General features: G+C 38.6%; 1 protein-coding gene across 1 annotated transcript in view; it reads left to right on the plus strand.

Moving 5' to 3' along the window:
- The window catches only part of rbm19 (RNA binding motif protein 19), a 271057-nt gene that overhangs the window by 111857 nt on the left and 143147 nt on the right, over window positions 1–16053 (plus strand). Inside the window, exons 22-23 of the mRNA XM_063034638.1 lie at window positions 10041–10146; window positions 14836–14956. Of these exons, the coding sequence (XP_062890708.1) occupies window positions 10041–10146; window positions 14836–14956 (227 nt within the window). The remainder of the gene's footprint in view (window positions 1–10040; window positions 10147–14835; window positions 14957–16053) is intronic.

Consider the following 16053-nt stretch of genomic DNA (forward strand, 5'->3'; position numbering starts at 1 on the left):
TGCAGTTTTGGTCCCCTAATCTGAGGAAAGACATCTTTGCCATAGAGGGAGTACAAAGAAGGTTCACCAGATTGATTCCTGGGATGGCAGGTCTTTCATATGAAGAAAGACTGGATGAACTGGGCTTGTACTCGTTGGAATTTAGAAGATTGAGGGGGGATCTGATTGAAACGTATAAGATCCTAAAGGGATTGGACAGGCTAGATGCAGGAAGATTGTTCCCGATGTTGGGGAGGTCTAGAACGAGGGGTCACAGTTTGAGGATAGAGGGGAAGCCTTTTAGGACCGAGGTTAGGAAAAACTTCTTCACACAGAGAGTGGTGAATCTGTGGAATTCTCTGCCACAGCAAACTGTTGAGGCCAGTTCATTAGCTATGTTTAAAAGGAAGTTAGATATGGCCCTTGTGGCTACAGGGGTCAGGGGGTATGGAGGGAAGGCTGGGTTCTGAGTTGGATGATCAGCCATGATCATAATAAATGGCGGTGCAGGCTCGAAGGGCCGAATGGCCTACTCCTGCACCTATTTTCTATGTATGTTTCTATGTATGTTTCTATGTAATGCTTGAGGAACTCAGCAGGTCAGGGCAGCATCTATGGATAAGAATAAACAGTCAATGTTTTGAACCAAAACCCTTCATCAGGAATGAAAAAGAAGTGGGGAAGAAGCCAGAACAAGAAGGTGGAGGGAGGGGAAGCTGATGGGTGAGACCAGAGGAGAGGGGGAATGAAGTAGGAAGCCGGAGGTGATGGATAAAAGAGGTAAAGTGCTGAAGAGGGAATCTGAAAGGAGAGGCTAGTGGACCATGGAAGAAGGAGAAAGAGGAGGGATACCATAAGGATATGATGGGAAGGTGAGGAGAAGCAACGAGAGGGTAAACAGAAGTTACGAACTTTAGTTTATGTAACATCTTTAAAGTAGCCTGCTATCTTCAAGTGTTTCATAGGAAAGATGCTTTGAAGAAGTGTGGATCTGTTGCTACAGAAATCTTAAACCAAGTCCATTTGAATATGAAGCCATTGTTGCATAATGGATAATGTTCAAAGAATGAATAAGACCCAGTTAGAAACTTCCAGACCTTCAACTCAAAAGTACCAGTCATATGAAAAACGTCTTTTTAGCTATCATCCTTATTGTTTAAATGTGCTATTGACTTTTAACTCTGTAACACTTTTTTTTAACAATCATCTCCAAGAGCTTCAGTTCAGAACTACCACTCACTTACAAATCAGAAAGAGATCATAGAAGATGCTGAAAAACTGGTTGCTATATAACTCTTACACTCCATTCTGGCAGTTTTGTGGTTTGTTGAAAATGGAAACATGGTAATAATTGTGACAAATAGTTGATTTTTAACAGTTGCTCAATTTAAAGAGCAGTTCACATAAGTAGGTATCAAACTTGGAATATATTATAAGATTTTTGTGGATATTGTATGGTTAATTTTCAGTCCCTTAAGGTGGTCTGTGTAAGAAAGAAATGGTAGTACAGGTGGCCCCCGTTTTCCGAACGTTTGCTTTACGACACCTCGCTGTTACGAAAGACCTACATTAGTTGGGGTATATGGGGTGTCAGGGAGGGATAGCACCTCTGGTGGGGGAACATGTCGCGTCCTTTTCAGGGCGGTTAGTCCACCTTTGGTCCCCACCTGGCACTCAGCTCTCACCTGGGGCTCCTCATAGCTGTTTGCATGCGACAGCGGCCGCACCCCGGGCAACGGCTTCGACAAGCCAGCTAAACCAGGTGAGGGTAGCCGACGGGTCTCAAACCCTCGGTGAGATAGGGAGTTGTCTATCCCAGCATGTGAAGACAGACTCCAGCGGGTTGAGCGGACAAGACCAGTGGAAGGTCCAACGGTCAAGAAGGCGGTCTCTGCAAGTGTCGTGGAACGTGTAGAGCAGGACAAGACACAGAAGACGTCCTGGTCATCCACTGCGCCTAGTCCCATCTCCAGCCGTCTAGACTCTGTCTTGCCACTGGACCCAGATGGGAATTGGGAAGAGAGAGTGAGGCTGACGCTGCGCAACTCTCCCTCACTTAAATCCAAATCACGTGCTAGTCTCGACACCATCATTATGGTGTCGAGGTCCTCATCGACGTCAACGATGGACAAACAACAACATTAGTTACCTGTTTTCGCTAACTGAAGGTGTTTTCACTGTTACGAAAAAAGGCGACGTGCGCCCGAACAGCCAAGCTCCTCCCCGGAACTGCATTCTAGCCGGCATTGCTTAAACACGTGCTTTATCTCGATTTATTTTGTGCATCCCTTAGCAAAATGAGTTCTAAGGTTAGGAAGAGCCTAAAAGAGCTCGTAAGGATGTTACACTTAGCGTAAAACTAGACATAATTAAGCGTTTTGATCGTGGTGAACGAAGTAAGGACATTGTCTGGGCGTTGAACTTGCCTGCAGTCACTATTCGCACTATTTATACGCAGCGAGAAAGCATTTTAAAAGCTGCCGATGTTACTATTGGTTCTGCTCGTAGCAAAGTGGTCTCTTAGTTGGCATCCAATAATGGATAAAATGGAAAGTCTATTGCTTGAGTGGATTGATGGGTGTACAAAGCGAGGTGTTCCGTTAAGTTTTCTTATACTTAAGGAGAAATCAGTCAGTCTTTTTAATAAGCTGAAACAGAAAACACTGGACGATGGTGATGAACGTTTTGCGAAAGTGGAATTTAAAGGTAGTCATGGGTGGTTAGATTGGTTTCTGAGGTGAGGGCATCTTCATAGTTTAAGCAGTGGTCCCCAACCTCGAGGCCACCGACCGATACCGGGCCGCGAAGGATGCAGTGGTGCAGTGGTAGTCAGGACGCACCCAGCATATCTTTAAGAAAAAAAGCCAAAATAAACAAGCTAATTAATTAGGTGCTGCCCGGCATGTAAATGTCGGCCCAGATCAGAGGCGATTGCCGATTGTGTCAGGTGGTTATTCGTATAAGCAAGTGTTTAACTGTGATGAAGCTGCTATTTATTGTAGTCTTCCCGATTCTGGTAAGTGAAACTACACTGTACATACATTATTTCTACTTTATATAGGCTGTCTATTTTTATGTATTCTTCGGTATGATTTGGCAGCTTCATAGCTTAAAGGTTACTGGGGAGAGTGTTTCTGCTGAGAGCGCTTCCGCGCGATTTTCACTGCGCTCGACAGTGCTGCAGAAGAGTATTTGTACTTTATATGGGCTGTGTATTTATCATATCATTCCTGCTTTTACTATATGTTACTGTTATTTTAGGTTTTATGTGTTATTTGGCGTGATTATGTAGGTTATTTTTTGGGTCTGGGAACGCTCAAAAATTTTTTCCATATTAATAAATGGTAATTGCTTATTTACTTTACGACATTCCGGCTTACGAACCATTTCATAGGAACGCTCTACCTTTGGATAGCAGGGGAAACTTGTACTGGAATAGCTAGAACAAGATTCTCATAAATGCAACATGGCCAAATAATTTAATCTTCTGAGTATGTTATGGGAAAGGAAAAGAAACTTAAATCGCATGAAGGCTCTAAACTCTGATTCAGCTTCATAGTCATACTTTATTGATCCCGGGGGAAATTGGTTTTCGTTACAGTTGCACCATAAATAATAAATAGTAATAAAGCCATAAATAGTTAAATAGTAATATGTAAATTATGCCAGTAAATTATGAAATAAGTCCAGGACCAGCCTATCGGCTCAGGGTGTCTGACCCTCCAAGGGAGGAATTGTAAAGTTTGATGGCCACAGGCAGTAATGACTTCCTATGACGCTCTGTGTTGCATCTCGGTGGAATGAGTCTCTGGCTGAATGTACTCCTGTGCCCAGTAGTGTTAATTGCCTTGGTTCTTCATGATAATTTCCACATACAAAGTCATTCATTGGTTTTCCTTTCACTTTGAGGAATTTAAAAAATTTCGACATTTGGAAATTGATTTTAAAATGTTTCTGCTAACAGCCTTCAGCAGGAGAGAGAAATGTTTAGGTTTGGATTTCATTATTAATGTTAAGCAATCGTAATAGTTAGGAGGTGAGGATAGTTCCAAATTCACTCAACACAATTTTTTTTAATTTACAAAGTGTTCAAAGAAAGCAGCCTTTGAATTCCTTAAAGTGAAGCACTTGTCAATATATGTTCAGACCTATACATTTTATTCAACATTTAGCATATTAATTTGATTCAATACAATTAAACTGTTTACAATTAAGCTGAAGATTCAAAGGGTTGAAGTAGTGTCTTTTTTTTCCTATAGATTATTTCAAAATATCTGTCTATATCTCAGATTCATTGCAGTGGTGTTTCTTTTGTGCTTATGTTTGTGATCCCTGTGGCTGATGGTGGATTTGTCTTAAAGCTACATGACTAATGCTTTGTTCCTTCAGTCTAGCAGTGCCAGTTTCATAATGGCAAGCATCTCTTGAAGCCTAACATTTGAATTTTCATTGTATTAAAGGTCATGAAAAGGCTGCAGAACAAAGTGGATTTACTGTGTTTGCATCTGTTTTGCAGCTGTTTTGATGTGTCCTTTAACCTCTGCTACAGCCACCCTTCTCGCATCTTCTATTAGATCTAATAAATCGGTTCTGTCATTACACAGATGTTGCACAGTTAGGGACATTCAGCTTATTTTTGAATGATTGTTCAAGGTACTGGCACAGTCATGATAGCTTATGCATAACATTTTTGCTTAACTTAGATTTCCCTTCTTGAATACTGTATAGACAGAATTTTGAAAGAGAACGTGCAGATTCATTTGTGGTTTCCATAATTCCAAATTTGCACACTGTAGTGTTTCAAGAAATGCTGTAGATAAATGCTTGATCATGCTGGGTGCACTTGGTTAACATTGTATCTAGTTTCAGTTTCTCTGTTGCTTATTAAGATGTTCATTACTGCAAATTCTAGGCTAATGCTTCATTTTTGGTCTAATATGCAGAAAATATTTTTGGATTGTTAAGCATGAAAATATTAAATGTAATTAGGAATGAAAGTATATTGTACATGGCCAGATAGTATTTTTGGCTGTTACAAATTAGAAAAGATGTAATTAAGGAAGTACTTAATTTGTGAATAATCACTCCGATGTTCCTTTCTTATCACTGGCTAAATCGCCTGGTGTTTGTTTTGTGTTTACAATTGCAACCCTGTATTTATATTTAAATTACTTGTATAGCTCTGAGTAGTTTATTTTTTAATGGAAGGGAATATGATCAGTCATATTATTTCTCTAAAAGGCATTGCTTTTGTTGGGCTATATTTTGATGTGTGTTATTTTAGCTGGTTTACCAATGTTCTGCTTCTTGATTGTTGCCTTTCTCTGTCAGTGCAGAATAAATTATCCTTACCGCGAAGCCATGTTCAACTGTTTTAAATCCAAGTGTTAGCTGTGAACTGAAATGTACTAAATTGTGCATTATATGTGATCTTTATTAAGTGAATTAAACTACATAGACTGACTTTCTTTGGGAAGCATTTCAAGTTAATGTCATGAAAACATTGTTCAATACAAATTAAATTCCTTTAAAAAGTTTTTGTCCTAAACTTTGCTGCTTCAGCAAGAAGATTGAATTAAAAGTTGCCTTTTGTTTCTTTACAAAATATTCTAGAAAAACATTGAAATAATTATAACTTTGAAAAGATTGCTAACAAATCTCAATATAGCAAATCAACAATTCTAATTTAAACTCAGAGATTTTACTAATGTTGCAAATAAGGAAGTAGGCTACCAATTGAGATATTTGCCAATTGTTTTATAATCTTCATGTTCCATTAAAGTTGATGTTTTCCCCATGCTTCACATCTAACAGAACTGCTAGATCTAAATTTGGAAATAATTCTATCAGGTATATTATAAGCTTCAGCATGCTGTACATAACTGTCAATTTGATCTATTGGTTACCTTCATAAGAGGTCTGGCATCTTCAACTGAAAATTCAATTGTATAACACTTTAATGTTAAGCAGTTAAGAAGATTTTTAGCTTGGAGGAATCATGACCACTTCCACATCATGTCACTGCAGTAATTTAGCCAATATCTTCCGGGCATGGATTACCTTTGCCCTTCATGCCAAAGTGGAGTCTCGGGCCCTAGTCTGCTTCCTTCCTACACATCTCAAATTTATGCTGATTCTGGCAACAATCCTGATGCGGAATCCATCCATTCCAATTCCTCCACGTTGTTCGAGCATCAGAAAGATTTAACCTAGTACTGATCCAGACCAGTTCTTTGAAAAGATGAACTATTTTTGTGTGAATATATACTAGCAGTTCAATGAGTAACTGAAATGTTTAAAGGAACAGTACGTTTCACATTTTGATGTATTGCATATATTGAGGCATAAATTTTGAAACTTGTGACAGCATTTTTGCTACAGTTTTTGCCAATTGCAGTTTTATTTTAAAGTCTTATTGTTCCTTTTTTAAAATTTATCCAAATTTATGAAGGATTTTGGAACTGTTTTTTGCGAGTCAGAAACATTGAGCTATGGTCATTCTGATAGCTCGCTGCCTGTCAAAATTAACGCCGGTGCATGGGTTTTGCCACCAAGCACGTGGCTGAATTCATCCAGGAAAGTCCTTTGGAACACTAATATGTTCAAACTTGGGTGAGACTGTGTGTGGGTAGGTGGCACAGTGTTGACTACAGTTACTTGAAATTTCAATCATAACTCACCAGTGTAGCATTATTCTCTGCCTCTCACTTCTTTTGTAGTGCCAGCACTTAATTATTTCACTTTTTGTGTAATGCTGATATGATGCCTGCCTTGCCAAATCTTGTCATGTCAATGCAAGTAATATATATTTTGATAAAGAATAAAGATTAGCTTTATTTCTCATTTGTATATCAGAAGATTGTGTTGTTTGTATCAGTGACCAATAGTCTGAGGGTATGCTTGCAGTGCCAACATAGCATGCCTACATCTTTCAAACCCTTAACCTGTATGTATTTGAAATGTGGGAGGAAATCGGAACACTTGGAGGAAACCTTTGCAGTCATGGGAAGAGCGTACAGCAACAAGATTTGAACCCATGTCATTGGCACTGTAAAGTGTTACACTAGCAGTTACACTCCCAGTCCAGACCATGATTGCAGACTAGATCTGAGGAAAGGGAAGAATTCCCCATTCCATCTTAATTACTTGGAAGTTTCAGTGGGGATAAAGTTGAGGAAACATACTTTACAGAATTTTGGTGAAGGGTGAGATGCCAGTGGGAGATTCAGTTTTGCCCGATGGATGTTGAAGGACAGGGCCTGAAGACAAGGCCACCATGTCAGAGGAGATGAGTTTAATGATTATATCAAAAAGAAAGTAGTAGGTTAGAAATGAAGAAGACCTTGGGGTCTGGCTTTAGCTCTGGCCCAAAATGCCAGTTGCCAAGGTACCTCTTAGAGCAGCAGTCCTATATAAATCTCACAGGAATAATGTGTTTGCAGGTTAATATTTGCTAAGAGAATAGTCATTGAGATGCCCAACTTGCTGCATGCCTCAGAATCATGCTGAGATGCTCTGCTAGAGACAGTAGCTCAGGTCATTCAGGTGACAGACATGTCCCACTTTCCACCCAGCCCTGCATTTGTAAGCTCTGTAGTTGCCCACAGAAGGAGTGAACTTGACCCTATCTCAAGTACAAAGCAGCAGGCTGAGATGCCCAGCTAGTGGGAATTTGTGCACGTTGTTCAGCATTGATTTCAACTCCAAAATGTGCAGAGATCTCCCACGTTAACAAGGCAGCAATTAAGGAAATGAATGAAATAAGTTCTTTGCCGCAGTTTCAAACAGTTCATTCAGGACTCTACTAACTACTTGATCTGTACCTGTACCTTCCTCATCCAAATAAACAGTTAGCAATATAAGCTTGGAGAGAGGATGTGGCAAAGAAGCAGATGGCTGCTGTATATCCTGCAATTTGACTTGAAAGTCAAGCTTTTGTGCTTGTTGGATCACAATTCTGGTATTGCCCATCTATGGAATTTCTTTAAACTGGTAGGTCAGGAGGTTCTTTTTAAAGGATATTTAGAGATGATTATTTAAAGTTGACCTAGCAGTGACGATCACGACTCCCTTATTTTTCTGATTTAGTGCAAATCATGAAGACAAGATTCAATAAATCACTGTGCCAAAAATAAATATATCCACTCAGTGCCAACACTGAAAAAATATTTAACTATTCAGTCTTGTATTTACTACCTGCCCAGTGCGTGCCTTTGGCTTATTACCGTTTCTGTGCAGAGGTCTGTGAATGCAAGCATTAAGCAATGTGACCGGCATTCTCTGATGCTGCAGTCATGCTAATGAGTTTTGAGCACCAATTTCAGATCTGGGTTGCATACGGTTCAAACTAACATGTGTTCTTTATGCATTGTAGTCACACTATGTTTTCAGACTTAATGGTCTAATTGCCACATCTTTAATTCTTATTTGTTTTCTTTCTTGATCTCTATGGTGGTTGTCCATTGTGTCTGATGATGACAGGAAACCTGTGCGGGAGAGTTTTTAAAGTCGAAAAGCTGTTCCACTGGGATACTCCACTCTCTCGACCTTAGAAGTGTGGGTCCAGTGGTATGAGCGAGCATCACAAACTGGGGTTTTCTTGGTTGCAGTGGATGACCACGACTTCTCCTGTGCCTTGTCATGCACAGGAGAATTGTAGTACCACCTTCGTAGCCTTTGGATCTCACAGTAGATCTTATCCACCCAGTTCACCAGAACTGACTTCACGTGCTAAGGCAGGCATGTTCCTATTTCACCTAGGTATGAAGTGGCCAGCTACCTTCACCTGGTTTAGCCCGCCTGTCACTGTGGTGTGGTCGCTGTCTCATGCAAACAGCTACTTGGAGCCACAGGTGAGAGCTGAGTGTTCTCCTGGAAGTTCTTTCACCAGAGATGTTACCCACTGCTTGGCATCTGTATATTTTTCTTCTTAAATCACTGACCATTTTGTAATATTCCACATTTTCCTCTTTCACCTCCTCTCTTGTGAGGTCTAGTGAAGCCAACAAAAACTATTTTCTATTGCAATCAGTGAAGAGGATCTTTAAGATCTTCAGTGTCAACTAACAGGATGCCTTTACAGAGCAGCAAGGTTTATCACCTGTGTGCCGTGGGCTGTTCTGAGTATGTTAAATTGTAACGACTGAAGTGTAGGTGATAAAGTAGCTGAACTTAATAGATGAATGCATATAGGAAAAAAAGTTCAAATATTATAATTATGATGGGTATAGGTAAGGGTAAATGCAAGCAGGCCTTTTCCACTGAGGTTGGGTGGGATTACAGCCAGGGGTCATGGCTTAAGAGTGAAAGGTAAGAAGTTTAAGGGGAATATAATGGAAACTTCTTCACTCAGAGGGTCGTGAGAGTGTGGAATGAGCTGCCAGCACAAGTGATTCATACAATCTCAATTTTAAAAGAAGTTTGGATAGGTACATGGATAGTAGGGATATGGAGTGCTATGATCCCATTGCAAGTTGTAGGAGTAGGCAGTTTGAATGGTTTCGGCATGGACTAGATGGGCTGAAGGGCCCATTTCTGTGCTGTACTTTTCTATGACTAGTTTAAGGGGAGAATATTGGCCATAGATTTGGACAGCAATAATAGTTTTTTCATTTTGCTTTTGTGAATTTAGTTACTTTAATTAAGACTTACTTTTTGATGTTTCCACAGACCTTTTTCAAATAATATGTTTCAACTTTACAGTGTATTAAATGAACTGAGAGTTCAACCAGTTACCAAAGTAAGAATAGAATTTTTGTGAACCAGTTGAAGTTAAATGCAAATGATGATGTCTGTATCTATATAAATATTTGATGTTATGAACTATGAAAGCTCAATCTAATGATTGTCTATCTCACATGCACATCACATTTCCATCATATCAGTGTGTTAATGTGTACTGTTCCCAAGGTGATGCAAAGTAAAATTAGTCATTTTGATGCCTAGAATTCAGGAATATCAAACCTGTTAGCAGCATTTAGTCACTTCTTTTTATACTAATGAGGAAATGTATATATTGTGTTGAATTGAATCCATTAGTATCTTTTTTCATTCTATTTCAGTACTTTTGGGGAAATAAAGAGCGTGCGATTGCCTAAGAAAATGGGAGGAACTGGCGTACACAGGGGTTTTGGATTTGTTGAGTTTCTCACAAAACAGGAAGCAAAGGTACAGTATTTAGCAAGGTAATCTTATTTAAATACAAATACGGTGGATTCTGGTTAATTGGGGCAGCTGCTTATTCAGGACAACTCTTAAAGAACAAAAACTAATTGAGAAAATAGCCAGGATTCCTTTTGTTTATTGGGGCACTATGACACTGATTTAGGACAGGAGATTGCTGCCAAAAGTTTCTAACTAGCATCAGTTGCACTCTCATGTGGCTGTTAGACACTACACTGTGCTCTGAGTGAACTCTTTTTAAACTAGTGCCAGTTGCGCATGCTTGTTTAAAAAGCAGTGATTTTGTCACTGACAGTTGGCAGGAAAACAACTCAGAGCTCTTTAGCTTACTATAGTTTCAAGCATTCAGGCTTGGTGATGCCAGAAGCTGGCAGGTGTGAAAATGAAACAATTTCACTGCTTCAAGTTACAAAACAATGAAGGATTTAAAGGTATAACCACCATCTTGAATAATACAATAAAATGAAGATTTGCTGTCATCGAAGGTATTGTATGAAGTCAGTCCATTATCTGCACTAGGTGTCTGGGCTGAATTTGTTCATTTACAGTCAATCAAAAAAGCATAGCATACATACATTACATGAATTCCTCCATCAATGCCTATTTGGATTTAATACACAGTTTTATCGTACAGTAGTGGTATTGGTAGTGTTCTGATTTATTCTGTATGTGATTTAAGTGCATAATTTGTTACTCAGTTAAAACAGTCTTTTTGAATACTTTAATTATTTCTAGTAAACTTTGACTAATTGGGGCACCTACTTAATTGGGCCAAAATGTATTGGTCCCAACATGTCCCAATTAACCAGGATCCATTGTATTTTTTATAAATTTACTATTTTGCACTGTATAGTTACTTTTGTAACTTAGAACTAATTAGTTAATTGCATGAGTGTTCATTCAGCCACCAGAAAGTACTCATTTCCCTATTTCTAAACGTTCACCTTAGCTACTTACATGGACTGGATGTTACTTAATCCGGTCCAGTACTTGTGCTTATCCCTTGTATTGTTCCTATAACCACACTTGCTGCTTGTGACTGTTTGAGTGCTGTGAGCAACAACTTGACAACAGACAGCACAAGCTGACCCCTACCCAGGAACACCCTAATTAAATTGTTTTGAAGCATCGTTTATGATTAAAAGCATTTAAAAATGACTCAATTTATTCAAATATTTGTGAAAGTACCTTTAAGAAATGCTTCAGCCATTATGTTTAGATTCAAAATTGGCTTGGCCATATAAGATAGATTATTAGTAGAGGGGTGTTCTGACTGGAAGTCTGTGACCAGTCATGTTCAGCAGTGATCAGTGTTGGGAGCTCTAATTGTGATGTACAGAAATGTATGTACGTAGATTAGTAACTTTGCAGATGTTACCAAAAGTGTCAGAGATGTGGATAGAGAGGAAGGTTAAAGGATATAGCAGGTTAGAGAGCAGTCTGAAATGTGGGCAGAGAAATGGCAGGTGCAGTTCAGTCTAGACAAGTGTGAAGTGTTGCATATTAGAACGCCAAATATAAGAGGAAAGTATATAGTAAATGGAAAGGTCATTAGGAGCATTAGTGTACAGACAGATCTTTGGGGGACAAGTCCATAGCTCCCTGAAAGTGGCAACACACATAGTAGGTCGGAAAGAAGGCATGCAACATTCTTTATCAGTCAGAGGGAATGAGTGTAAAAGTTGGCATGTCATGTGACAGCTGTATAAAACACAAGTGTAAGTGTTGTAAGGTCTATTCTTCCACTTCTGTACATGAACGCATGTAAGTTCTGAACTTGGCCAGAACATCCTCACAAAATCAAAATCAACCATTATCCATATTTAGTTACTCAGTTCCAATCTTTATTGCAGCATTAAGTAGAAGCTTTTGTTTTGGTTAAGATAAGCATCCCTTTGAAATGAATGTTGTGAACATCTGGTTGAAGAACTAAGTCAATTTCAGAATGTTATTAATACTCTGAAATGCTTGCAGTGGATTTGAAGCAGATCTGAGTTTTAATTTGATGTAGTATAATGTGAATATCGGGAAAGTATAATTACATTGCTGTCAAAACTAGCTTGAAAAGCTGAAGGTTCTCCTTGAGCAAAATATCTCCATATTCTGTTTTTGTTTTTTGCAGTCTCAGTGGAATATGACCAAGAAAAGAGTTTCAAGTAGGCAGTGCTTAAACTGCTGGAATTATTTCTGATGACAGTAAATGATGCTTAAAAGTTTAATTTCGCCAATTTTCAGAAAGGCCTATTTCAGACAAATACAGTAAAGTTCAATGATAATTATCTGAGAGTTTTCCACTGTTTTACACAATAATAAACCTAAAGCTTCAGTGGTGACATTAAATATGGATTATACCATGAATCTATATCCCATTTTATGTTCATCCTGACCAAATATTCACCACAGGTGATAAGGCTGTAAGAAGCAGATTGCAGTATTCCTCTGATCTGTAATAAAGAATAGATTATACTGTATTTTACAACTAAGCAAACGGAAATGCCGGCCGGTTGTGTAGTGGCATCTGCGCTGGACATTGAGGCGAGTGTCCAGGTCTGAATCCGGCCAGCTCCTTGCATGTGTTCCATCCGTGCATTGAGCTAGCAACTCTGCCATGTTAAAAAACAGATAAATGCTATAGAAACAGTAAGCTTGACACCCAATGCACCAAAAGGCATGGAAAAGAACAAGAAATAAACAAGAAATGCCCAAAAGGAAAATATATGTTAAGCATTTCCAGTCAAAAAATTAAGTTGTATTGAATTATTGGAATATTAATATGGTATGGTGGCAGTGACTTTAATATCAACTTAAAATTAAGCAGTGAGGAGTTTAAATCTTCACAGACTAGAAGATCTGAATCATAACGGGGGATCTCATTATTAGTTGGCTTGCATTTAACATAAGATTAATTTCCACTCAGTTCCCAATTTTAACATAAATATGATCAGACTATTTTAGACTCAAAAGGAGCCCAAATCTTGCTTTAAGGTGCTACTGATTTCAAATAGCAAACCCAAGGCTAAAAGGGTTATTGCTGCATTCTGCTGTCACCAATCAATGTGCCTGTCTGGATGCCAGAAGATTTTTAGGCAGTTAAATTTTAAGTTTGTCTGCAAATTGCTGAGAAGCTTCTTGCCCAAATTTTGAAGAGAGTTGCTACTTATCTGTTAAGAATTAAACTTGAAGATTTTCAGAAAATTTGTTGTGTTTTAACCAGTAGATATAATCTTCCCCTTTCTCAGAAACTTATTACCACTGGGCTCTTTGAAAATGTCTTTATTAGTGTGGATGCTTTAAACTCCAAGCATTTTTTGTGATACTTCTTTAGTCTTGTTTTGACACTGTTAAGGCTATTATGATTGACCTATCGTATTCAGGTTGAGGAGAGATTTTTCTTCTATTCCCATTAACTTCAGTTTTTCTATGATTCATGGGTGTCATGCTCACTCGAATGCTCCTTTGATGCCAAGCATTGTCAGCCCACCCCTCCAGAAATTGGCTCCTTTTGTCTGTTTTTGTAATGAGTATTAGAGTAAGTTGTCCTAGTGGAACTCAAACAGTATTGCTAGCAGAGTATTGGTGATTAATAATGCAGTTTTTGATTGGAAGGAAGTATACTGATAATGGTTCATGAGATTTTACCTTTTTATGCAAAGGATATGTGTTGGCTCTTATCCACATTGTTTGGTAGAGACTGGTGGTGTTGCTATATTCCAGCAGGTTAGCTGGAGACCGGGTTAATTCTGGAGAGCAGGTTTTAGCAGTACATCGAGAATAATGTTGGGGCTCAAGATCTTTGGTGTATCCAGTATACTCTGCTGTTTCTGATATAACGTAAGGTGAATCAGACTGGATAAAAACAGGATTGTGTGAAGGAGTAGTCCTCAGAAGGCAGATATCTATCAATCACTTGATATTTTGGCTAATAATTACAAAGTTCACTTCTAGGATTTTCATTCACTTGGCCATCCGTGCCATCTGCGGGTCTCTTCTATACAAGCAAGTTCTTCAGCACCTGTAAAGGCTGCTTTCACACAATTTGCAAAGGATCTTTCTGATCAGATCCCATTTGGGAATCTGACTCCAGTTGGTATCTATTGTTCTCGACAATTGGTATGTATTTTCCCTAGAATCCCTTGGGTTACTGATACTATTCCCCAGAATCACCCATTGGACCATATACCGATTTACAGGAATCAGTGAAATTCTAGATAAACCTTTACCAAGAGCAGTTAAAAATACTAGACAACACTTCCAAAAGTTCTGATCATCCAATTGGCTTTGCTTAAATTTTCGTTGTACTGAACAACAGCTAATTGTAGGGGATGAGTTTCTCATTGTTCTTAATTTCATCTCATGGTTTCTTTCTTTAGTATAATAGTGATTTGTTGTTATTAAGGGCAGTTACTTGTGCTTCTGGAGCTTTTATTTCCACCGGATTGTTGGATGTTTCATTTCCGATATGGAAACATGTTTATACCACGATAACGTTGTAGTTCTGTGAGTTGTTGCTGTCTTGAATGCTAATTTATATTTTAAGAACAAATGATAAATATAAGTCAGTACTTTATTATGGAATTGTTATTTGTAAAATTTGTATGAATGGAGCCAACTGTAAATAGTGTAAATATGGATAATAAGTTTGAAGCATTCAGTTACTTTCTTTATTTTCTACAGAAAGCTTTCAATGCCCTTTGCCATAGTACTCACTTGTATGGTCGACGTTTAGTACTGGAATGGGCTGACTCTGAAGATACATTGGAGACGTTGCGCAAAAGAACAGCTGAGCATTACTATGGTAAATACATTTTATTGAAGGTTAATACTTCGATCAAAACAAATATTCAGAATTAGGTCTTTGGATAATTTTTTTGAAAAGTATTGTGATTAATCGCTATTGAACAATAATAGAATTACAATATTTTTGAATAATCCAGAGGAAAGTTCTTTGCCTTAATGACTTCTTAATAATACAGTGGATTCTGGTTAATCGAGCCATCGATTAATTAGGGCAGCTACTTATTTGGGACAACCTGCTGCTTAATTGTGGCAGGAGACTATTGCCAAACATTTTCTAACAAGCATCAGTTGTGTGTGTTTCTGTTCAAAAAGCAATGAATTTTGTCAGTGATAGTTGGGGAGAAATAAACAGTAAGACAATCAGAACTGTTGTGCTGACTGCAGTTTCAAGCATTCAAACTTGGAAATGCCAGAAACGGCTGTGAGTGAAGTAAAACGATTTTACTACTTCAAGTTAGGAACTACAAAGAATTTGAACATATCAACAATCGTCATGAATGTTACCTTTGGTGCCCAGTAGACTGTCAGCTCTCACCTGTGGCTCCAACTTGTTATTGGCATGTGACAGCAGACAGACCTCGGTACACTGCTTTGACAGGCTAGCTAAACCAGGTGAGGGTAGCTGGTGGATCTTATGTGAGATAAGGGCATGCCTATCCTAGCATACAAAGTCAGCTCTGACAGACTGGGCAGATAAAATCTATTGTGAGATCCCACCACCATGAACGCGGTTCTGCGGCACTACATGATGACGTGGCACAGAAGTCATAGTCATCACTGCAACCAAGGAAGACCCCGGTTGTAATGTCTTCTCATCCCACTGGACCCGGACTTCCAAGGTCGAGAGAGTGGAAAACTGTCCCAGTGCAACAACTTTTCTACTGTAACAACTCTCCCACACAGGTTTCTTGTCATGGTCGGATACGATGGACAACCACCAGTATTATTGATAGTGTTCTAATTTGTTCTGTGTTTCATTTAAATACATAATTTGTTTCTCAGTTAAATGGTAATCTGTCTTTTTCATACCTTTTTAACGCCTTTTTAATTATTTCCATGAAACTTTGGCTAATTGGGGAACACAGTCTTCAGTGT

This window comes from Mobula hypostoma, chromosome 27, assembly GCF_963921235.1.
Source record: "Mobula hypostoma chromosome 27, sMobHyp1.1, whole genome shotgun sequence".
NCBI classification, from domain to species: Eukaryota; Metazoa; Chordata; class Chondrichthyes; order Myliobatiformes; family Myliobatidae; genus Mobula; species Mobula hypostoma.